This window comes from Phoxinus phoxinus, assembly GCF_949152265.1.
Source record: "Phoxinus phoxinus genome assembly, chromosome: 23".
NCBI classification, from domain to species: Eukaryota; Metazoa; Chordata; class Actinopteri; order Cypriniformes; family Leuciscidae; genus Phoxinus; species Phoxinus phoxinus.
The window spans coordinates 22507369-22533328 of NC_136898.1; the positions used below are offsets into that span (position 1 = coordinate 22507369).

Below are 25960 nucleotides of genomic sequence, written 5' to 3' on the forward strand. Positions count from 1 at the left end.
ATATCAATTGATCATCATTGTATGAATAACTGCTGCCACAAGTGCTAGAAATTGCTGGTGGTTAGTGAACAAGATGCTTTTTTTTTTTTTTTTTTTTTTTTTTTTTTGCTGAAATAGGAGCAACTATTAAAGGAACACTCCACTTTTTTTTTTGAAATAGCCTCATTTTCCAGCTCTCCTAAAGTTAAACAGTTTTACTGTTTTCGAATCCATTCAGCCGATCTCCGGGTCTGGCGGTAGCACTTTTAGCATAGCTTAGCATAGATCATTGAATCTGATTAGACCGTTAGCATCTCTCTCAAAAAAAAATGACCAAAGAGTTTCGATATTTTTCCTTTTTAAAACTTGACTCTTCTATAGTTACATCGTGTACTAAGACCGACAGAAAATGTAAAGTTTTCTAGGCCAATATGACTAGGCTGCTGGTACGGCAACAGTTTCTTTATTATTACGCAGGAATGAGAGAATAGTTCCCAGTCATATTGGCCTAGAAAATAACAACTTTTCATTTTCTGTCGGTCTTAGTACACGATGTAACTACAGAAGAGTCAAGTTTTAAATAGGAAAAATATCGAAACTCTTTGGTCATTTTTTTGAGTGAGATGCTAACGGTCTAATCAGATTCAATGATCTATGCTAAGCTATGCTAAAAGTGCTACCGCCAGACCCGGAGATCGGCTGAATGGATTCGCAAACGGTAAAACTCTAGGGGAGCTGGAAAATGAGCCTATTTCCAAAAAAAGTGGAGTGTTCCTTCAAGTGAATTCACCTCTTAGCGTGATTGGTAAATGGATCCAAATGGTAAAAATCCAAAATGATCAAAGGTTTACCTTTGCATATTGGTATGCAAAGAGAGATTTGTAACTACTAAGCCACACTGTGCCATAAAGGTGCAAATACCCAAAAGCAATATTTTGAGGATATATATTTTGTCAAACTTGTTGGACCAAGATGTGTGATGCTTGTTTATGGCTCAGCTGTTCCACAAAGTTTATTAAATCGAAGCCCTGATTTTACTGTCATTATTTGTTAAATTACCAAGGCAGCTGTTGCTTTGCTGGGAAAAACAAGCTTTTATTCACCAGCACGTCTTCAAATCATGAATCACTCTTGAAGGACAAATGTGATTTACTGACTGGAGCGGTCGGAAGGTTCGGAAACGATACATGTTGTCATTTCATTTAGCAAGGAAGACGCACAATCATCCATCTTAGTTTTGGTGGGTCTGTGTGTGAGTCTAGTTTTGTTTGGGTGAAAAAACAAAATGAATGCACCTCCTGGCCATGAAAGGTGTCTGGGTGAAGTGCATGGCGTCTGTAATGAAACCAGGCTGGATAAAACCCCAGCAATATTGGTGGAAAATTGAAGTCAGTTCTTCCCAGTTCAACCTTTCTTATTGTTCACTCTCTTTCCTTCCCCACAGGTCTGGCATCCATAATGAAAAGACTCCTGACGAAATATGACAATCTCTTTGAGGTCTCCTTCCCCTATTCAATGGGATGGCATGGTAAGAGAATGCATCTGATATTGCAATCATAGAAGAAAGGGGGGGGGGGGGGGGTGCCACTTGTCTTGTTTCCATGGAAAACACTAAAAAAGAGGCAGGGAAAGATGTTCCCTTACTTTTTTACTGCCCTCCGCTCAGTAACTCGTGGCATTGTCTGCGGTTCAGCGTTGCATGTCAGCCGTGCCAAACGGTTCGAGAATGGATGTTAAAATGACTGGCGGCCTCAAGTAAAACTGTCGAGGTGTTTTGGGTAAATTGCTTGTGGATTAAGCTCTCTGATGGCTCTTTACTCAATTCTGCAGAAATGTTTTAAATATTTTTCATTGATAATGGGAAATGCGGGCGTGACTCATCCGAGGCTGATGAATTATTCATGAGCAACATTACTCTCTGGGTAATTACTGTTGTGGGCTCTTCTTAAAGAGCTGCCGTGAATGTAAACTCTCAGTTATGCTGGAGGGTGTGGCTGAACTGAGGATGTTGAAGAAGCTTAAGATGGACAGACAGACAGACAGACAGACAGACAGACAGACGATGGATGGATGGATGGATGGACGGACGGACGGACGGACGGACGGACGGACGGACGGACGGACGGACGGACAGACAGACAGATAGATAGATAGATAGATAGATAGATAGATAGATAGATAGTTAGACAGACAGAAAGACAGACAGACAGACAGACAGACAGACAGACAGACAGACAGACAGACAGACAGACAGACAGACATAGACAGACAGACAGACAGACAGACAGATAGACAGACATAGATAGATAGATAGATAGATAGATATACAGACAGACAGACAGACAGACAGACAGACAGACAGACAGACAGACAGACAGACAGACACACAATCATAAGATAGATAGATCGATAAATAGATAGATAGTTAGACAGACAGACGGACGGACGGACGGACGGACGGACGGACGGACGGACAGACAGACAGACAGACAGACAAACAGAGAGACAGACAGACAGACAGAGACAGACAGACAGACAGACAGACAGACAGACAGACAGGCAGGCAGGCAGACAGACAGGCAGACATAGACAGACAGACAGACAGACAGACAGACATACAGACAGACAGACAGATAGACATACAGACAGACAGACAGAAAGATAGATAGATAGATAGATAGACAGACAGACAGACAGACAGACAGAAAGAAAGAAAGACAGACAGACAGACAGACAGACAGACAGATAGATAGATAGATAGATAGATAGATAGATAGATAGATAGATAGATAGATAGATAGATAGATAGATAGATAGATAGATAGATAGATAGATAGATAGACAGACAGACAGACATACATACATACAGACAGACAGACATAGATAGACAGACAGACAGACATAGATAGACAGACAGACAGACAGACAGACAGACAGACAGGCAGGCAGACAGACAGATAGACAGGCAGACAGACAGATAGACAGACATAGATGGATGGATGGACGGACGGACGGTTGGTTAGTTAGTAAGTTATGGTTGTTGAAATAATAAATTAACATGTCAACTATCCATATTTTGTTATAAATCTGAATAAATATATATTCTCATCATGCCACACATGCTCACTGTCAGAGATGTGCTTGTGGAGAAGCATCACTTCATGCCTGTAGTAGAAATGCTATCAGAGAATGATTGACAGCTTCTGCTGTGCTCTGGCCCCTGGCTGGCCTTTCAGCCGCGGGACGAGGTTCTGCCACGGGACGACGCACACAGGGCCTGATTTAATCTCGAATCCTGTTATGTCCTCAGCCGACCAGCGCTGCACACTCAGATGATTCTCACAGTCGCTGAACGACAGCTTTAGTGTCGGGCCACAAATCTGACACCTGTCGCCAGTAAACCCGCCAATCTCTGACCTATCGGAATGCGCTGAGCATTTCCCAGCATGCATTGCCTGGAACTGACTTCGCCATCATCGGTCTCACCGTACTCCTATAGGACGGCTCGATGAGACAGATTATTTGACTGTCTCTTGCTCCTCTTAACGTGCACTTAATGTCCACATTGTTCATTATTTCGTGATGATATAATCGCCGGCACTCCTGCTGGATTGATCACATCACTGACGTGCCCGGCTGTTGTTTTACCCAGCATGCACCGGCAGCGAGAGCATCCGTCATGCAAATGATTCATTCGGCTCGCGTTTGCCAGGCAGTCGAGTGTTCGCAAGCTTCCACCTCGCCGTTACAATTAGCAATGTGTGACTTTAAGAGGGAAGAGAGAGATAACGAGACGCTTCTGCCATCAGTATAAAGGGCTTCATCGTGGTCTGAGACCTCACACACACACACACACACACACACACACACACACACACACACACACACACACACACACACACACACACACACACACACACACACACACACACACACACACACACACACACACACACGTGTTAGAAAGCATTCATTTAATGTGCAGTTGTACAAGGTTTGCAGGAAATAAGAACTGTAGTCTAAGATGAGTTTAGGTTTTTAATTAAAGGAGTTGCTGGGTTGCAGGAATATAGTGCGAGGAACAGGGAAAGCTCAGGTCATGGCGTCCTTGGGTTTGTTCTGATTAAAACCGTGGCACTGAACTACACATTTTTTATGTTTAAAATCATACCAAATTTATTTTATTTTTTTTGCATTTGGATGTTTCATCCACGAAGGTCACATTAAAACTGCCTAGATAACTTTTTACCATGCCTTCGTTATTTATTTTTTGCTTTGTTTAAAGGGATAGTGCACCCAAAAATAGGGCTGTAAACGATTAATCGAATCCAAAATAAAAGTTTGTGTTTACATAATATATACGTGTGTATTGTGTATAATTATTTTGTATACACACATGCATGTATATATTTGAGAAATATTTTAATTTATATACTGCATATATATTTTTTATATGATTTATATTATATATAAATAGAACTATTTATATATTATATACATATATAAAATATATGTAGACCAATCACAACAAACTAAGCCATTTGACCAATCAGAGCAGAGTAGACCAATCACAACAGACTTGATCATCTGACCAATCAGAGCAGAGTAGACCAATCACAACAGACTTGATCATCTGACCAATCAGAGCAGAGTAGACCAATCACAACAGACTGATCCATCTGACCAATCAGAGCAGAGTAGACCAATCACAACAGACTTGATCATCTGACCAATCAGAGCAGAGTAGACCAATCACAACAGACTGATCCATCTGACCAATCAGAGCAGAGTAGACCAATGACAACAGACTGAGCCATTTGACCAATCAGAGCTGAGTAGACCAATCACAACAGACTGATCCATCTGACCAATCAGAGCAGAGTAGACCAATCACAACAGACTTGATCATCTGACCAATCAGAGCAGAGTAGACCAATCACAACAGACTGATCCATCTGACCAATCAGAGCAGAGTAGACCAATCACAACAGACTGAGCCATTTGACCAATCAGAGCAGAGTAGACCAATCACAACAGACTTGATCATCTGACCAATCAGAGCAGAGTAGACCAATTACAACATAAATATATACATGCATGTGTGTGTGTTTATATATACAAAATAATTATACACAATACACACACATATTTTATGTAAACAAACTTTTATTTTGGATTCGATTAATCACGATTAATCGTTTACAGCCCTACCCAAAAATATAAATTATATCATCATTCTTAAAATAAAGACAGATTTTAAGGTTTAACTTTTAAAATATGAAAAGGTATTATAAAAATATGAATTACTAATAAAACATTTTTTTTATAATAATCTAAACAAAACGTGGTTATATAAAGTTATTATATATAGATTCATCACCAAAGCTGCATTTATTTGATAAAAAAAACAGTAAAAACAGTAATATTGTGAAGTATTATTACAATTAAAAATAAACATTTCTATGCGATATATATTAATATGTAATTTATTCCTGTGATCAAAGCTGAATTTTCAGCATCATTACTCCAGTCTTCAATGTCACATGATCCTTCAGAAATCATTCTAATATGATGATTATATGCTCGATAACTATTTCTGATTATTATCATTAGTTGAAAATGGTTGTGTTAACCAAACCGACGCATGGGACTTTAAAAAAAAACTATTGTAATTGACAGATATGCATTGGATACATTGGTGGAGAAAGTACAGTGAGAGAGAAAGTATGTTTTCAGGTTTAAGGAAATGTATTTTCTAAAAGATCACAATAGTGTCCATGGATCTACCGTTCAAAACCAATGACCAAAACTAGCAGCCAAACTTCCTGAAAAACATTTATCCTCAGCTATTAATGATATACTTTCTATATATAAGTCTAGAATACAATCCAACATCTCCACATCTGCTCATAGCTTTATATCTGGAGCTTTAGATATGAGTTTCAGAACTGAATCACTTCTGGCTGAGAACATTGCCTTCATTCTTTCACAGGAAAAAGCTGCTCTTTTCTCTTTAATACACTGTGTGCACAGGTTTGCATTCAGCCAGGCCATTGTAGGCGTCTTTGTTAATTGATTGAACAGCATCTGGACATGGTTTATCTGAATGGATAAACCAAATCCAGATGCTTTTGACCGAATTCATCCAGACGTTTCCTAATGTGGGTGTTGCATCCGAAAAAAGAGCCTTCTTGCCATTTATGTTTCAATGACCCATATTATTTGTTATGAATAACGAATGTTAACCTTTTTTCAGTTAAAAAAACATAGAAAGGAATCCAAATTAAGTCCATTCAAGGTCAGAATTCACCTTTGTACTACACACTTCTGTTTACTTAGACAGCTTAGCTGGGTTTGATGGCTTTTAGAGCTTGTAAGGCAAACATCACCAGAACTGTTGCTGATACTAAAGTAGGCGTGCAACTCGTCTCGCACTCATTTTGCTATGATTGATTCTTAAAATTGTGAAACTTTCTGAAGAGAGAAGTTTATTAATTAATTATTATTTCTTTATTTTTATTTTAAAGTGCCTCTATTGTGCTATTTTAAAGGTTCCTAATTTTGTTTTGGAGTCTCCTACAACAGTTGTACATGCATCCAATGTTAAAAAAGACTTTAATTTTCATAATACATATTGCACATCACCTCTTTTCTCACAGTGTCTGAAACAGTACGATCAAGGATTTAGTCTCGATAAACTCCTCCTTTAAGAGAGTTTACTCTGCTCTGATTGGTCAGATGGCCCAGTCTTTTGTGATTGGTCTACTCTGCTCTGATTGGTCAGATGGCCCAGTCTTTTGTGATTGGTCTACCCTGCTCTGATTGGTCAGATGACCCAGTCTTTTGTGATTGGTCTACTCTGCTCTGATTGGTCAGATGGCCCAGTCTTTTGTGATTGGTCTACCCTGCTCTGATTGGTCAGATGACCCAGTCTGTTGTGATTGGTCTACCCTGCTCTGATTGGTAAAATGATCCAGTCCGTTGTAATTGGTCTACTCTGCTCTGATTGGTCAGATGGCCCAGTCTGTTGTGATTGGTCTACCTTGCTCTGATTGGTCAGATGACCCAGTCTGTTGTGATTGGTCTACTCTGCTCTGATTGGTAAAATGATCCAGTCTGTTGTGATTGGTCTACTCTGCTCTGATTGGTCAGATGGCACAGTCTGCTGTGATTGGTCTACTCTGCTCTGATTGGTCAAATGATCCAGTCTGTTGTGATTGGTCTACTCTGCTCTGATTGGTCAGATGGCTCAGTCTGTTGTGATTGGTCTACTCTGCTCTGATTGGTCAGATGGCTCAGTCTGTTGTGATTGGTCTACTCTGCTCTGATTGGTCAGATGGCTCAGTCTGTTGTGATTGGTCTACTCTGCTCTGATTGGTCAGATAGCTCAGTCTGTTGTGATTGGTTAATCTGCTATGATTGGTCAGATGGCTCAGTCTGTTGTGATTGGTCTACCCTGCTCTGATTGGTCAGATGGCCCAGTCTGTTGCGATTGGTCTTCTCTGCTCTGTTTGGTCAAATGATCCAGTCTGTTGGTCGACTTGTGCCTAGCGATAGTGTTGGTTTTACCGTCTCAATTGTGTTGTCAATTGCATGAACTTCCGCCTCATCGTTTGGAAGTTCATGCAAAGTGGATTTGCCTTTCGCAGCACAGAAACCAGCGTCTTCTCGACATGTTGACAACATGAAGACATAGCCTGACATTATGCAAATTAGTTACAAACCTACACAGGTTCAAGCAGGAAGTGAGACGGGAATTACTGACGACTTGTTTAGTTCAGAATCTTCTTCCTTCTGGGACTCATTAAACTTTGCAGACATTTTATATTCACAAACAGCCATATTACACACTACATGAAAGGTACTGTAATATCCCAAAAAAGCATAATAGACACCACTTATGATTTTTGCCTTCTGCGTGAACAAACTTAAGTAAAACATTTTCCTGTAATTTTAATTCCTGTAAATTCCCTGTAGCATGAAGCACCAGTCATATTTTAAGAAAGTGTAAAAATCCAGTTTCATTAATTTATTTGAAATCCACCAGCCTCAATTCTTTATGACTTTTTAATAAGGCCTAGCGAGGGATCTTTAAGAGCATTTGACAGGGTTGTCAGAGGATATATGAGTGGAAAAATGTGCTAAGGACGTCTGACGCTGGACTGGTCGTTGTGCTGGCCAGACTTCTGCTGCACTGGGGCAGAGCGCCGTATGACTGTCACGTCCAATATCAACACACGAGAACGGCCAATACGTCTCGCTGCAGAAACCTTACTCAGCGCTGCCCGTGGCCTACAGAGGATTATAAAATCTGATTTATAACTGAACGAAGAAACCCAGCCAGGTTTAAATTATTCAGGCATGTATCATACAGTAGTCGCCTTTGCCTTTTATATATGTTGGTTGAATAATGCAGACAAGATTATTAATTTCTTGGTGAATTGGATTTGTTTTGTTTTTCTTTATAATACTCCTCTCTATATTTTAATCTCTTTAACTGGATTTTTGTGTGATGGATTTCGCATAAATGCTTCTCGAAATGCCACTTGCTCAAATCTTACTGTATAAAACGGCACATTATTTGACAAACGCAAACAGAGGATCATAAAGCACAATCATTCATCAAATATAAATGAATATTATTTGTTCAACTACATTTATGATTTATGCATACGCAGAACAATTTATCATATGGAATGAATTGATGTTTTGCGAATGGTTTTTAAATGGTTTCAAGCATTGGCTACTTCATAACTTCAAGTGTGCTTTATACTGTCATCTATTAGTAATGCCTTACTGTTTTGAGCCTGCTGTATCATCAATTGTTGCATCATACAAATTAAATCATATGCAGCCCCTTATATTTGTAAAGTGTTGTATTCCCTATGTGGACAGAAACAGACATTACAATGTCAAATATTTACTCATAATTACTCATAATTTACTCTCAATACTCAATGACTTCAATGTGGATACGTGACCTGAAATCTGATTTTTGACATTTTTAAATTAAATATTTAATGAAAGGATAATTATAGAAGATGAACCATTCACACTATTGATTCATATTTAATTGAATTCATATAATATTTTTTTATATAACTAAAAGGTTTGAAAAGTCTATTTAATTGAAAGCATATATATATATATATATATGAATTAATTTTGTTTTATTATTGTTGTTGAATTATTATTATTAATCAACAATGTATAGTTTAATAATTCTTTAAATCATTATTTAATGAACTTAGCTAATGCTCTCTATATAAATAATTGATTTACTAAGTACATTTTAACTTATTAAAAATAAATCAACTTAATTATTAATCAATGTATATTTTGGTTTGCATCTATCAGATTCCTAAAAATATCAGTACTTTAGATTACTTTAAAAACAAGTTTTCATAATTTTTTTTTTTTAAATCACTTTATAGTGTATAGCATAACACAAATCAGAAATTCATTACATGAAACAATATATTTTGGTAATGCCACCATCTCATGTTATACTTTTGTCATTTTTTAATTCCAGATTTTGCTCAACCTGTTAATTGTCCCAAAGCACGCAGTGATCTGATAACAGATGATAATACATTAATTCTCTCAAATACTGCAAGATATAAGACTAAATTAGATTTCAGGCTCTGCTACTTGCGACCTTAATTGAAGTCAGATGCGATGCGTGATAACACCGTGAACGGGCCGGTCTCACGCGGCCAATAGTGAGACGGTACATCATCTCGCCTCCCATTCCTTCATCTTTAAGAACCTCGTTTAATGAAGTCGTCATGCTTTCTGATTTTTACTCTCCAGCTCAGTGATTTCTCACACTCCCCCTATAACCTCCTTCTCATTCTCACTCCCAACAGATGCAAAAATAAATAGAAATACATCAAATATAAAATTACAGAAACAACATAACATGAAGTACTGGGTTCAGTCCTACAGAAGATGCGGATGATTGTTCCAGCGGTATCAGCTCCGGTGCTTTAATCTCCAGCTGATAATTGCGAGGAGCAGTCATCTGTCAAATCCCTCTCCTGCTCCTTAACAAAAGGAGTGAGTGTAGTCGAGCTTTGCAATTATTTTAATGGCAGTAATAGAGCCTGTGAAATCAGCAGAGATGGTCCATTAAACAATTGCAGAGCAAAGCAATAGAAGTTTTGAAAGATGGACTTTTACAGTCTTCACACTGGGAAGAACAATGTCCGATATAATGGCCGGCTGGTAAAGTACGTAGACGTTTGTGCGCGATCTTTGCGACAAAGATGTTGAATTTCTGGGAGGAATTGATTTTCCAGGTGCGGTGTTGTTAAGAAACAAGCATTCAGCATTTATAGATTTACTTTAAAGTGTATTAGAGAGCGGAGCAGGCATTTGAGATGTAGAGAAGATTATCACAGTTTAAAAAGAGACGTCTTATTTTCGTGGATTTTGCCTGTGAATGCCTTAGGCGCTTCGATCTGAGGACTGTTAAGGTCGTAGATGGAAAATAAATGAAACCCTCTGGAGTGAAGGACAAATGCTCTGATGACAGATAAGAGAACATCCCTTGACATCAGATAACCTTTCGAGCGCTGGAGAAAAATGGATAGGACCTTTCTCACTGCGTCCGCTGACCAGATGGAGAGTAAACTCTGTTAGATCAGTGTTTCCCAACCGGTTGGTTTTCCAGCTGACAACTCAATACTGTAGCCTACTACATTTTTTTGCGGCCCTTGTCACACCAAGAACGATAACTGAGATTACTGTAACGCTATAGCATTCACACCAACACATGATAACGTCCTGTCCATTACGAGCTGTAAATGCTCGAGCTCTTTAAAGAAGGGTGGATTCTGATTGGCTGTTAATGCTTCTATCATTCATCAACTGGAAAAAATAATAATTGTGAACGTGACTCAGATATCGTTCCTATGTGTTGTTGTCATTATGGTTGTGGATTGCTATTCTTTTACATTTAGATTTTTTTTTTTTATAGAATTTGTTATATTGGCATGTAGAATCATTTTTTTTTTTAAATGCTCATTGCCTTTGTTTATTTGTTAAGTTTCTTATGATGGAAATTGTATTGTAACATTGATGTTACACTGTCATTGCCATCAGAGCTCTTTATTGATTGCGCTGTGAACAAAATACAGGGAAATAGTAAGCATTGATTCTTAGTTAAGTTCCGAGTAAAAAAAAAAAAAAAAAAAAACCTTGAGGGAAAGAACATGGTTTAACATTATTATAACCTTTAAGAAAATAATATCTTATGCTGTATAAAAAGCATTAGTTTTAACATATTTCAGCCTTAAAGTCCTTAAAGTCCAAAATTTTCGTATCCGTTTTTTCGTATTCGTCATCCTAAAAATTCGTCACGCACAGAAACCTCGCACACTGAGACTGATGCAATTAGAAAATTCGCAAAAAAAATTGCTAAACAACACAAAATCTTCAAGCACTGAGGATAATTTCGTTATCCTCTCTCTTTCTCTCAAAGAGGAAATATTGGGTCCATCCAATCCTGAGATGGATTATGCACTTGTGGGAAAACATTTTTATAATTACAAGTTTTATTCATAATTTGGGGCTTTGGTTCCATTATATGCAAATTAATTCTCCTTTTTGAACCATTTTAGTATTTATAGCTGTTGCTTTTGTGGTTAAGCTTCTTATGCGTGCTTGCAGTGTGAAACTTTATTTCAAATACATTTCTAGTAACACGTACTGTAACATCATGCATGCTGTTTATTTTTGTGAGGTTATATTTGCTGCAATGCATATGCTCATAGAATGTAAATTGAGGTTTATTGCATAGAATGAAAAGAACTGTACGCCAGTAATGAAGATACAAGACAGCAGTCATTGAGAAGACGTTTAGCAGCCAGTGGGAATATCTGATCGAGTAGACGATAGACACTGAGGAGTGTCTCTCTCTCTCTCTCTCTCTCTCTCTCTCTCTCTCTCTCTCTCTCTCTCTCTCTCTCTCTCTCTCTCTCTCTCTCTCTCTCTCTCTCTCTCTCTCTCTCTCTCTCTCTCTCTCTCTCTCTCTCATAGCTCACCCATCAGCAGTGTAGAACCACCTACAGAAGTTGTCAAAGCCTCTTCTTCAATATACTACGAGTAACTTGATGTGTCACTAGTCACTCTTTAAGAATGAATCTCAACGAGAGGTTGGGAAATTGCAGTGGCATTTTAGACGGATAGGATTTTTTATTTATATTTTGGTTCTGTTGTCTCCTCAAAGACAATTTTTTAAATGGCAGAGTCAAAGGAGGGCTCCAGACTGTGACTAAATTGTTCGTAAATGTGGAAAAAAAGAATGTTAGTTCAATAAAAATGTAGTTTCTTGGGAAACGTAGGGCCCTATCTTGCACCCAGCGCAAATAACTTTGTACGCCGACGCATGTATCATTCCTATTTTGCACCCGACGCACAGCGGACTTTTCCCTCCACAGACGCACGTTGTAATTAGGGAATGAACTTGAGGCAGGGGGTGAAAAGAGGAGGCGTGTTCCGGCGCAAACGTTCCCTGGTGCTATTTTGCAGTTTCAGAAAACAATTCCGCCACAGACCTGGAAAAACCTAGTCTAGAGTCAGTGGCGCGTTATTCAGATGCTATTTTAAGGGCGCATGCTTGGTCATAATGTAGCGTGTGCACAACACACATACACATTGCTTCTCTCATCTACACAGACGCAGCAGTTCATATTTTAGCAAATCATACATAATTACAAGGAAAAATATGACCACACGAGGGAAATCTTTGTTGTGTCCATGAAGATGTGAAAAAATAGGCATAAATCTAGCTTACACATTTACCCAAATTATTCAGGCTAATTGTAGTAATGACGGATCAAACCTGTTTGACCAATAGTGGCGAGACACATCGGTACATTAACATGTTAACATCAAGTAAGTTGCATGCGCCGGCAAACCCGCCGTTATAATAGGGTATTCCCTCTTAAAGGGAATGTTAGAGGACGCTCTGATTGGTTTATTTCACGTTACGCCCAAACCACACCTATGAATAATGAAGCTACTTCAGACCAACCCCTTTTTAGATTTGCGCCAGGGATCCGCCCACAAAGTTACTTGCGTTTCGCGTTTGATACTTTCCTGTAATGTTTGTGTGGAAACTCTGTGGCCATGTGTATTATCTTCCTGCATACAACAACCAACACAGAATGAGCTGTGATGTCCATTTCACGAAATGACTTTTGCTCACCAGTTCCTTTTAATGATCCACAAGTGATTCCGATTCAAAATTAACCCAACATTTGTATTATCATTGTTCACACAAAGTCTTCCACATTCACAGGAAATAGCTGTGTTGAAAAATAAGGTGGATATGGCACAAATACAACCATCACTAACCAGGAGCCTGTCAAATTGCTAACTCTTTTTTGTAATAATAATAATTTGTATTAATACAACTAGAAATACATCCTTATTTAGATATTGTAGTTTGTGCTCGTCTGTGATGTTTTTCTAGTGTAATTGTAAAACATTGTGGTAAATATTCCTAATACGAAATATTTGTCAGCCGAAATATTTCTTGCATTTCTTTGCTTGTACTTTGTCGTTTGTTTGGCAAAGTGTGTGTGATGAATTCTGTATCGTAACTATAGTATGTGATGTGAATGACGCACATGTGAGGTCAATCATGTAAAGTGTTCACTAGAGAATGAGAAACTGAGCGTTTAAATGTGTGCAGGGCCAGTGTGCACTTGGCCTTAGCGGTTGATCTTTCAATAGCCTTGAGCTCATCTGCAGAAACTGTCAAATCCTCTCCTTCAATTTAAAAACTAGATGTGTCACTAGTCACTTTTTGAGAAGTGACAAGTGACTCGTCTGAGATTGAAAAATTGCCAGATCTACAGCCATTTTTCCCCGCAGTCACATAGACCATTTCATTTGACAGGTTTCTTTTCTGTCAAAGGAACGGCTAGTTTGAAACTTTCATTATTTGTCTCGAAGTTCTGCCGTTCAGTACACACTGTGTGGGGCGGCTAGTTTAAGTGTATTCAATTCTATTCCGTCATAAAGTTGCTTCTTCGTATGTCTGTTGAAGTAAATCATCAGAAGAGGATCGCTTTTAGTTACCCACCATAACCTCCTGCCTCTTATCCTCCGTCGCCGGGTTCCACAGGCCATTTCATACCCGACAAATGAATTATCCTCATAAAAGGGATGGCATCGTCCCTAATATGCCATGGTCAGGCTTGTCTGAATAAGCAGCCAGGCATATTAAATCATTCTTACACAGATATTAGGGCTATTCTGTCTGAGAAACACTTAAACACACCAGGACGGGCTGCAGTTTTCTCCGTGCACGTCTGAGGTCTGGAACATTCAAATGTTCTGTTCTATTTGAGACTGTTGTTTTGTCTTATTTTTATATTGAATTCACTTTGCTTGTCTGAATCACGTTTGTCACCGTGAATCAAATTGAGACCAATGACTCCAATATATTTTACATCTACCTCCAAAAATAACAAAGCGGCTGCATCTGAAATTGCATTATATTGTAGGCGAAAAATACTTTCACATTATTTTACTTGAGATCTTAAAAACTGAAGGTTTCTCAAACTATGTTTCATCTGTGTTAAAACATTTATCACATATCCTGGACTAAAGATATGATCGCAGCCTTGATCAACCTTCAAGTGGAATTTCATTCAAATGATTAACATTTCTGATCTTCAGGCAGTCACTCTGTTAAAAAATATATATATTTAAACAAAATCTAAGAATGTAAGACTTGTTAAAAAAACATAATGAAAATATTTCAATATTAAACAATAATTTTAATTCATAAAAAAAAAGTCAAATAATACTCACAAATACCTAATTATTCATATTTTTTTAATTCCAATGGAATAATGTAAAGTAGAATCTTGATTTTGACAGTTTTATAATTTTGACATTCTAGATTTATAAAAACTTTTTTCACCTTTCAAATGAGCAGAAATGTTCCCTTAACTGAAGAATCAACAACATATGGCTCATATGTATATTAATAATCTGTGTGTATTGTATCATCTCATAGCGCTCCCATTTGTTCATTGATGTGCCATACACCCAACTAAAGATGGCGTCTCTCCAAGGTGCCTTTTAGTAAAGATGTCGAGTCTCAACTGGAGCTGAGAGCAGCTTTCAGAAGTGTGTGTGAGAGGAGGATACGGATGAACAGAAGTTTGGCTCTCAATGCTTCCCTTCACAGGGGCTGGGAGGAACCGAGAGAACATGGAAAATCAATGTTTTAAGGAGTTGTGCTCGACATTGAAGGCTTCATTAACAATGTGTGAATGAATCAACTCATTTATCAACTCATTTTCATTAGAGCCTTCATAAACTGGTAGAAATAGTTTACACAAGTATCACAAATCTGTGTTGAGAGTCAATTAGAGTCAGTTTTGGGGAATGCTACTTTTAATAATGTTGTGTTAACTTAGTCCTAATATCCATCCATCCATATACTTATTTGTGTAAAAGATTAATAATCATGTAAATAGCCTGGGGAAGGGTATAGCTAAAACAATATGTAATATTCAAATACTTTTGATTTAGAAAGATATTGTAAGAAACAAGTATGTACTCAAATGATCTGTTTATTTAAACTAGTAATTTGCAAGAACTATATTATTCTGTTTATATTGAAGCTACAATGTTAGTACATGCAAATTTCACAAATGAATCCTCATTGCGATACCACCTTCAAATACCTTTGTCCCTGATATAATCCAAATAGCTTTCTTTTCCCAGAAGAACCCCCCATATTGGCCTGATTACATTTCAAATTCACTGTTTTGATAAGACCATGCCATGCATAGTAAAAAAAAAGAAAGAGAAGTAAACAATAAAAGCCCTAGAGATGAGAACTGGCATTTCTCCTAAGCTTTGCATCATGGGTATGAAGCCTGAGATTAAGTTGGGAACAAACTATTTTTATTAGGCCTGTTTACAAGCCACAGTCTGTCAGGGATCGGTGAAGGGATGAGGCGAGGACTCAAGAATGCAGATATGGGCTTTTTATTCATCACAAAAATAAAACAAAACGAACAAAAACTACCCTGTGGGGAAGAAAAACATGACTGGCTGGACGAGGCGAGGTAAGGCAGGAAACAACAGGTAAACATTACACACATGGAGAATAAATAGAGCAAACAGAACAGGGATCGAGGAAGTACAGGTGGGGAAAATGAACCAATAATCAGATGACAAGAAGGACGGGGTTATACAGTAGACTGGAGAGCACATGGCACATAGAAGCAAAGCATGTGCTCTCACTACACATGACAAACACAAGAGCACATGACCAGTGAAAACAATCACAAGCTCAATTAAAACATGACACAAACAAGCAACCAATGAGAGCTCTCAGAGACTGTGTCCACACAAAACATGACAACATGAAAGCTTGCGGCCGATGAAGTCAAAACAAGACGATGAGAAAGCAGCCAGCCGATATAAACGCACGCGGACAGAAGAGCGTATGGGCCGAGCGAACGCGAAACCGCACGCTCACAACAGAAGACAAACACACGACTGTCCGAACCCCGACACCAAACCGACAGTAGGAGTGTCAGAGCTCTGTCGCCAACCCAAGAAAAAACAGACCCAAGTAACAGAACCCTGACACCGTCAGAACCGTTAAAGTGTTAGTTTACACCAAAAATTATCCCATCATTTACTCACTAAAGGTGTATATGACTTTCTTCTTTCTGCCAAACACAATCAGACTTATATTAAACATACCCTAGCTGGCTCTTACAAGCTTTGAGGAGATTTTGAAGCCCAAAAAAGTCCATCCATCCATCATAAAAGTAATCCATATGACTCCAGGTGGTTAGATCCAGCGGAGAAGTGTCCTCTGACCCGTATTGACGAACGCAGAGGCATAGAGGATAGAGCCAAACAAAACGGCGGTCATTAGAAGTTTAAGATGAGAATTTGTAAAGAGAAATGTGGGAGGAGCTTGAGTTTGTTGGCCAGATCTGTTAGTTTGATCCGCGAGAGCCGTCTACTTTCACCTAAGCTTACGCTACTCCTACATCATGCGCCATGCGTCGGGTCAGAGGTCACTCTTCCGCCTTGCGGAATACGGCTGTAAACGGAAGCTAGTGATTACAATTTATGAAGTTATAAATATGGATATTTTTTCTTACAAAAACGCATCGCTCTGCTGCAGAAGTCCTTTATTAACCCCCTGGAGCCGTATTGAAATACTTTTATGATGGATGATGCACTTTTTTGGGCTTCAAAAGTAAAAGTTACTATTCACTCCCATTCTAAAACTTGGAATAGCCAGGATATTTTTTTAATATAACTCAGATTGTGTTTGGATACAAGAAGGAGGATGGCTTGAGGGTGAGTAAAATTTTAATTTTTGGATGAACTAACCCTTTAAGGATTTCTCAGTATGTCTGGATAAAAATCAGGTTGTGGCAGGCTTCGAGGCACGGCCTGTTTATTCATTTATTTGTCTTCATTAGTGGTTCTTGATGAGGTAGACTATAAAACTGCCAGAACAATCTCATGGCACCCCACTTGGCATCACCCAACCAATATCCACGCAACCACACGCATAACAATGGGCTAAAAGCCACCCGAAACATCTTTGCAACCACGTGGCAATAAGTTAAAACAATTCAAAAGACTTAAGCAGCTGCATAGCAGTACCCTGGCAAACACAAACCAACATGTTAAAAGAAAATACACTCTAAGGGGCCTATCATACGCCAGGCATGACGCAGGTGTTTTTTGCTAGTTTCAGCCCGACGCAGTTTTCATTTTCACATCCTACACCACTTTGTTTAAATAGCAAATGCATTTGAGCCCATATGTGCACACATGGGCTGCTGGTCTAAAAACGAAGTGTGTTCAGGCGCATTGTTGAGGCGTTGTTATTTTGAGGAACTGAAATGGACTGCGTATATTACTAATGCCCCCTTTAAATAACAAAAAAATACTGCACCATTGACTTTAGACCAGGTTTTAGTTGGTCAATGGTGCAGTATTTTTTTGTTTTTTAAAGGGGGCATTAGTAATATGCGCCTATAGGCGGGTCCACAACGCGTGTACACTTATTACACACACAGGGACGCTTGCGCTTTAACCTCACGCACGAGCAGATTCGTTTCCTCGCTAGAGAAGCGTTCAGTCTTTCCTCTTGCAAATTCCGCCATGTAAATATCGAATCCGCCATGGCGCAAGCGCAACTAGCTTTTAAAGGGAATGAGACTCTGATTGGTTTATTGCACGTTACACCCAAAACACACCCATTACTCATTAAGGGCCCTTTCACACCTACCTTCTTTGGTCCGGATTTTCGTACTTTTCAGTTTGATCCGAATCAAAATTACAGGTGTGAAACCTCCCCCTGACCACGGTCCGGATCAAACAGACGGAATTTGGTCAGACGAAAAGAGGTAGTCTCGGTGCGGATCAAACTGAACAAAGGTTTGGTTTGTTTCTAGTGTGAAAGCATTTTCTGTATGGTTCGGACTTTCAGATCATGTAAAGGAAGTTCCGGTGGTCCCTGCGTAGCCGAAACAACTGAAGAATAATATGTATGTGCAGATCTGTCAGTCCTGAGTGCCCACAGCGTTTCTTCCAGCTGATTCACACACAGCCTTGAGTATAGTTGTATATGGCATTATAGACTAATGCCATAATAATAAAAGTATAGTGGCAACGATATGTGTCTGTTCATTCATGCTCCCGCCAAATTGACAACACGCTGACGTCAGACGCACGTCCGTTTACCAACCAATCAATGTCAAGATGCAGCCGACATAGATGATGACGACAGGACGCAAGTATGTCATGTAAAGTGCTTTAGTGCGCTCGCATAATTGCAATGTGAAACCAAACCAAAACTAACCGAATGTATACAATGTATCAAAACATGAACTTTGGTTCGGACCTTGGTGCGGACGTCCAGGTGTGAAAACGCCCTAAGAGAATAGAGACAAGCCTTTTAGACCATGCGCCCGCCGACCATTTTTCCCGTCGTTAAACTAGCAAAAGTGGATTCGGACACGGCCTAAGTGCGCTTCCGCCGTGCGCTTTAGACCATTGTTAAGCAGTTACATAAAAAAACACAAGCAGTTTTATTTTCCACACTCAAATGAATGTTGTTAATTATGTTAATTTATGCATCTGTAAACATCCTGATGAATTTTCTGTACTTAAGGCGAGACACGGCAGACAAAAACATCGTTTTTTTTTTCACTGGTCAATTTTGAGATTTTGGCCTATTTGTCTTCAATAACATGTCTTCTTTCAGACTTGTGGTGAAAAAAAGTCCAAAATACACATTTAGGTCTTTATTTTACTACACTTCGTCTATTTGCGTCTGTAGATTTCTCCGAAATACAACAAAAGTTGGCGTTCTGAATCAACGCGCTGCTCCGCGATCTCTCTCTGCTTTCTTTAATCTCACACACGTCTGGAAAGCTCTCTCTCTCCTTTACAATGCTGTCGGATCCAAATATGGTAATTTCATTTTTATCAGCAACCAATCGTGAAAGTGCATTGGGCATTTAACTCTAAAAGCGAAATCTCATTGGCTGATGTCAATTTCTGACAACCTGATTCGTTCAGATGCATCACATGACGTGCTCTGACATTTAGATGTGTGTTTTTGACTGTTTTTCTGCTCAGTTGAAGGCCATAAATGCTGTGTTTATAAGTTTTGATGTGATTTAGGTGGATTGTATTGTTGTTGCTAATGATTTGATAAGATATTGTGTCGGTAAATAGTTGTTTCCACTAAAAAAGTATGAATTTTTACATTACAAATCTTTAAATGCCTTTTTCTCAAAATGAGTTTTTTGTCATTCTCCAGTGATTCATCTCAGCCGATGTAGCACCGATGTACACCAAACTTTCCAGTTATACACTTAGCAGTATTCTGAAGATATTTCAGAGGGATGTGTTAATAAATCATTCCTGGCCTGATTTATGTGACATTTTAATTAAAAAAAATATGGCGCAAATCTCTTTTTTAAGGCTATGGACAGTATATTTTGATTTTTTAGGTAATGAAAGCATATATCCTGAAATCCCTCTGAACATCTTTATTCATCTTGTGTGTAAACAAAATGAAAAAAGAATTTTGCACCTGGCTTTATCATATGTTCAGATCTATCTACTGAAAATATATGCAAAATTGCGCATATTTAATGAGATAATGCCTAATTTGCATAATTAAACATAAATTTCAAAAACTTGTAATACATTTTTTTTATGAAGTTGTGTAAGTAATCAACTGAGGAAGTTTCACGGTGATATCTATTACTTAAAAATTTTACCCTTTTCACCAGTAGTGTCTCGCCTTAAATATGTCATATGTCCCCATGAGCACAACAGATTCCAGCAGTGGCGAGCCTCATCGTGAGAGTCTCGATGTCCCGGCCTCCTGATGCTAGAGAACATCTCGTATCTGATGGACAGGGGGTTTGACATGGTCCTGATGAACTCAATGATTGTTCAGTTCATGGTCGGCATGTCCACCTCCTACAGTGTGTGTGTGAGCGAGTCTCAGATACAGAGACCTTATGAAGAGAGCTGGAGATTTTATTGAGAGGATAATATGTTTCTCTTCACTCAGTTATATAGAGCCAAGTCAGAAGATTACAGAAAGTGATGAGTGCAACCTGTCCAGGACATATTTCACTGCAAAAGCAAACGTAGGAAGTAAGATGTACAAGTCAGGCTTCACTTTCAACCGGTTTTAGTTTTAGGAGACCTCGACTTTGATTTAATGTTTGGAAAAGTGGAAAGTCACATTTAATAAAGGACGCCAGTACACATCGCGTCCCATGAAAAGCTTGTTATTTTGTTTCCAATGGAGCTCATTAGTTTGGGGAAAGGAAGTATTTGTTTTTGTGTTTTTGTCACTGAAGGCACAAAGGCATTCTGATGAGCCGGGGAGGTAGCGTTAGCGACTAATTAGCGCAGCTCTGTTGTGTGTTAGCAGCATGGCAACTTTTACCGTTAATAAGACACTCTTGCTGATGTCACCTTCTGGTCTTACTTAATTTGGTTCCTTGAATAAGTTTTACTTTTGCAAATATAGGTAAAATCTTCTGGCTGAATGCAAGTATTAGGCTTTTCACTCTTGAAATAGTTCTAAACCCCGGATAAACAGAACCCTGGGTTATCTTGCTTCACTGCTCGTAATTTACCCGGGGTTAACTATTAACCATACACTGATTTTTCACGTTGTACGTTTTTAAACTTGTTTAATGTTCTTATTTGCATATTTGCAACGTCAGCATCATTGATTGGCCGAATGCAACCTGTTAACTAGGGCTGTTCGATTCTGAAATATTTGGAATCGACTCCGGTTCCTCGTTCTGGAATTGGTGGACTCGATTCCAAGAATCGTTGTTCGGAGGAACATGTTCACCTATTCTTGCGTGTCCACGTAATATGAAGTCTCATTTTTAGATTTTTAGATCAATATTTATCTCGTTTCATTCTTCATCGTAGATTGGTGTTCGTAGATACACCTCAGTGTCATTTTATTATCACTGAGATACTATTACTGTTTTTATTCATATTTATTATTAAATTAGTATTTAATTATTATTTCGGTTTTAGTTTAGTATTTTCCTTTGTTAAATTTTAGGTTTTAGTAATTTTCCTGTGTGCTTTTGTCATTTTTATTAGTCTGTGTTGCTGTTTTTTATATATATTTAGATTTTTTTATTAAACTAAATAAATTTGAAAATGCATTTTATTTCAAGTAACTATTTATCTTTTATGATTTTTGTTTATTTTATTTAACAGAAGTAATCATGCTATGTATCTTCAGAATTTGTCCTATTTAAAACGTCAAGGCCAATTGTCTGCATAGGCGGCTCACTGGGTTTTGGAACTTCACTGTAAAAAAAAAAATGTTTGTTTAACTTAAAAAAGCAAGTTACCTTGTTGCCTTAAAATTTTGAGTTCTTTGTAATTAAAATTTGGAGTTAAAACAATGAAAAAAAATGGTTTAATAAACAGAAACTCAAAATAGTATGTTATCTTCACACATTAGTTATTGAAGTTGATTTGACAAAAGATAAAAAGCTGTGATAACAAATCATGAAAATATTTTTTACAGTGTTGGCTCATAAGAGGGTTTGGTGACATCATCAGAACAGGATGGTTGTTTGAGACGATGAAGCGAATTCTTACCTTTTTCACATTTTATTTTTTTCATTTCTTCTTTTTTTCAATGAGGAAAGTTATAAAATAATGATCCTCTATAATAGCAGATGAAGGAATATCGAGGCTTGTCAATTGAAGGCTAAAAGAAGACAAAGACCACAAGATCAGCCAGAGCCAGTTGTTTTAGGCACATCTGGCATGGACAGGTTTTAGCTTCCACCACTCAAGGCTGTTGGAGCTTAGTGTGGTCTGTATATAATAAACAGCTCCTCTTTTACAGCAAGAAATGTAATGCATTTCATATTGAAAATGTAATCAGTATGTTGGAGGCCTCTTTTATGGATTCATATTTAGCTGGAGAACCAGGATAAATGGCACATCATTTAGACTGCAAAAATGACCAGCCAGTCACTGTAACTGGGACTTTTCAGCCCTGAAATCCTGCTTTTACTGTCATTGAAGTGGTTTGTGTTCTGGACATTTCTGCACAGTGGTGCAAATTGAGAATTATTAGATAGCTTCAGTCTTTTCCAAACAAGTAAGCATATAGTGTACCTTTGTGGATAAGAAATGTGAAGACTTTAATTGAATAAATGCTCGAAAAGCATACCTTGAATTCAGCTTGCCTTATTATTTAGCTAACCCATGTTCATCATGGAGGGGACATATTTCTGTTTATGCAAAAAGAGTTCCTATTTTTATTAAGAGCAAACTTCAAATCAACTTTGCATTATATTTTAGCGAGAGGCTGCTCTGTTTTGATGCACTATTGTCACTGCTAATGAGGCAACCAAAATTAGTAGTGCTTCAGCCTTGATTTTAATTGGTGGTTATGAAAACGAAGTGTGTGTGTGTGTGTGTGTGTGTGTGTGTGTGTGTGTGTGTGTGTGTGTGTGTGTGTGTGTGTGTGTGTGTGTTAACTATACTATTATAAATATAAAAAATATACAAAACATGCATGGCAACCTTACCTGACTTACCAGTTATGAAGAAAACTCTTGTCCCCAGAACATACTTCAGTCTTGTGGTTTAAATCTAGCTTCAGTATATAGATGCCTAAATGTATCCCACTGTAGTTATATTGTGTTTACAGCTATGAAATATATATGATATTGACATTTTATGTTTGGAGTAGAATGGCCTTATCTGAACTCAGTGTTTAGAACAAACATACAAAACCACTATTGGAGATAACGCACATTTGTGCAACTGGACTTTTGACTCAAATATAATACTTGTGACAACTTCCCCATGAGAAAACTAGCCCTCGTCTTCCCTTTCTTCAATTTGAAAACGCACGCACGCACGCACGCACGCACGCACGCACGCACGCACGCACGCACGCACACACACACACACACACACTTACCACTGATCCACTTATTTGCCGTACCGTTTTATTGATCTGACATATTTGACTTGTGTTCCTGAGGCCAAATAGACTTCAGCAACTGTTGGGTGGTTCATTAGTATTCAGCGATATTCATGAATCATAATAATGGTACATGCTAGGCGTATGAACAATCCAACTGACCCTTTGCAGGGAGTTTGATTGACAGGTTATCTGACCAATCATAATCCGCCATTTTGTCTGATAAAGCAGTCAGCAGAGATAGTAGATTTACATTGGAGGGTTTGAACTTGAAAAACGCATGGAAAAGCGGAGTGTACTGACGTCTTTCCGCGGTTAAAACAACACGCCTTCTTATGTTCATTCATGTTTATAAGTTATAAGTTATTCATGTTTACATGTTAACAAGTAGAAGGAAGAGATGATCGGTTCACGAGCAGCTTTAACTGAGGCTCTACAGCGATCTGTCAGACACATTAAAGAGCCACAAAACGGTATTTATTGTTTAAATTTCTTTTAAAAATGACCAAATATGAAAGTTGAGACTGTTTCATATCACAAATAAGCTGGTCTGAGTCTGTCAGTGTGTTGTCAGTCTCCTCTCTGCTCCACGATGTATTTTTCACTGCGTGAGAACATGGTGTGTGTGAGAGCGGCGTAGCTTGTCGGACATAGCAACAGTAACTAAAGGGGGAGGGGCTTTGCGGACGGTCAATTGCATGCGACTTTCCCAATTGTATAAGAAGCGATGACATCACTATAATTGGTAATTAGACATGGAATGTCTTGTAGAGTTCAGCTCACCAAACTTGATATTCTTGGCCATTGTGCCGAGTGTTTTTACACGTTCGGACTGTTTAAATTAGGTACAGTGTTGGAGAATCTGAGCCTTTTATTGTTTTCACTGGCACGGATGAAAATGGCCGCCAGCCAGCGATCTCTACATACCTTCGCACTGCATTGAAGTGACCCCCGAGAGCCGAGAGCCAAATGTAAAGCAGGAACGTCAACAAACTCGGGAAGAAACCCAAGACGGGCCAAAACGAGAGATGCGTGTGCATGTGAGTGCTGGGAAGCAAGAACCCTGTAACATCCAGCTAGCATGAGGCAGTCGAGAGAATGCCAGCAAAGGAAATGAACAGCCGTTTCACTGGAGCAGTCAGGATGAATCTGATTTAACTTGCATGATACACTTTTCATTCATTACATGGGGATAAGAGAGGGGGATCTGGGATTGGGCGCACTGCCAAACCACTGGTTCTCACAGCCATTTTATAACTTAATATGCACCGTGAAACCTTACAAGAGATGTCTCACATGCCACTGGCGTCCGAAGGTTTGCAGGCCTTGTTATTGTACATTGGCTGGGCTCTTAATGAAGGATTTAGTTGCTGCGGTTTGTTCTGTTCAGCTTTGATGTATAGCCACATACACTTCTTTCACTTGTAAGATAGATGGATGCCAAGTCAATTTGATCGGAATGAATCGCGTTTTTGATTTTTTTGAAGGGGTTCTGAGAATGACCTCTGTCGGGATAGCTAGCGTTTTTTTGATCTGTTGCTGAAAATGAAACACATAGTAAACTTAATGAGCCATTGCATGCTGCGTCTTAACGTCTTAATGGGAACGACTGAACTTTCATTTCCTTGCAGAGATCACATCTGTTCATTCAATAGAGGTCGTGACATCATTCTAGAATCAATACGAATTTAAACTTGACCCTATTACTTTCTTAATGAATGTTCTCGGTCTTATTTGATAGAGTTCATCATGGAAAGTTATTCCAAAAAACGTTTGTCTTTGTAATCTTTCGTCTAAATAATAACGTGGTCCAAGGGCCAATGGCAGCTATTTTATTATTGTAGGTAATCCTTTCTGTTTTATGCAGTGGTTTAAGGCCCGGATAGACTCACGGAGAAGTTATTTTTCAGTCTTCACTTAGGGGTGAAAAGAAGTTTGAAATACCTTTGCAGTGATATACTCTTAGCAAACATCCTGACGCCATCCACCCTGCTGAGAGCAGTGTTTATGAATATGTGAATATGTAAATATGTGCTGCACTTTCCTCTCAATAACAAAATAAACACATCAAAAATGACAGCGGCGAGAAGCATCTGATCATAGTGATGTGGATATGTTTGCACCAGATAAATGTTCAATGTTAATGTTTATGCACCAAAAGCGGAATGAAACCGCACTACTCGTTGATTTGAACTAGTTTAAAGCCAGATGAAACGGCGCTGACATATACGAGAAACACTGTGTGAAATGATGCAGTGAGAAGGCTTTTCAATCTACAAATCACCATCATTTAACTTGGATTTACTGTAATAACACTAACATGGTATGTGGCAGAATGTGGGACATTCATATCGAATTGTATTATTTAATGTAGACATTCATTAAATGTTTTAAAGGAGTAATGTGATTAAGCTGTAGCATTTGTCAATTCATACTTTGTTTTTCATACAAATACCA

General features: G+C 38.5%; 1 protein-coding gene across 2 annotated transcripts in view; it reads left to right on the plus strand.

The window, feature by feature from the left end:
* The window catches only part of galt (galactose-1-phosphate uridylyltransferase), a 118432-nt gene that overhangs the window by 82563 nt on the left and 9909 nt on the right, over nt 1–25960 (plus strand). For both annotated transcript variants that reach the window (XM_079600811.1, XM_079600812.1), the window contains exon 9: nt 1424–1507. In XM_079600811.1, the coding sequence (XP_079456937.1) occupies nt 1424–1507 (84 nt within the window). The remainder of the gene's footprint in view (nt 1–1423; nt 1508–25960) is intronic.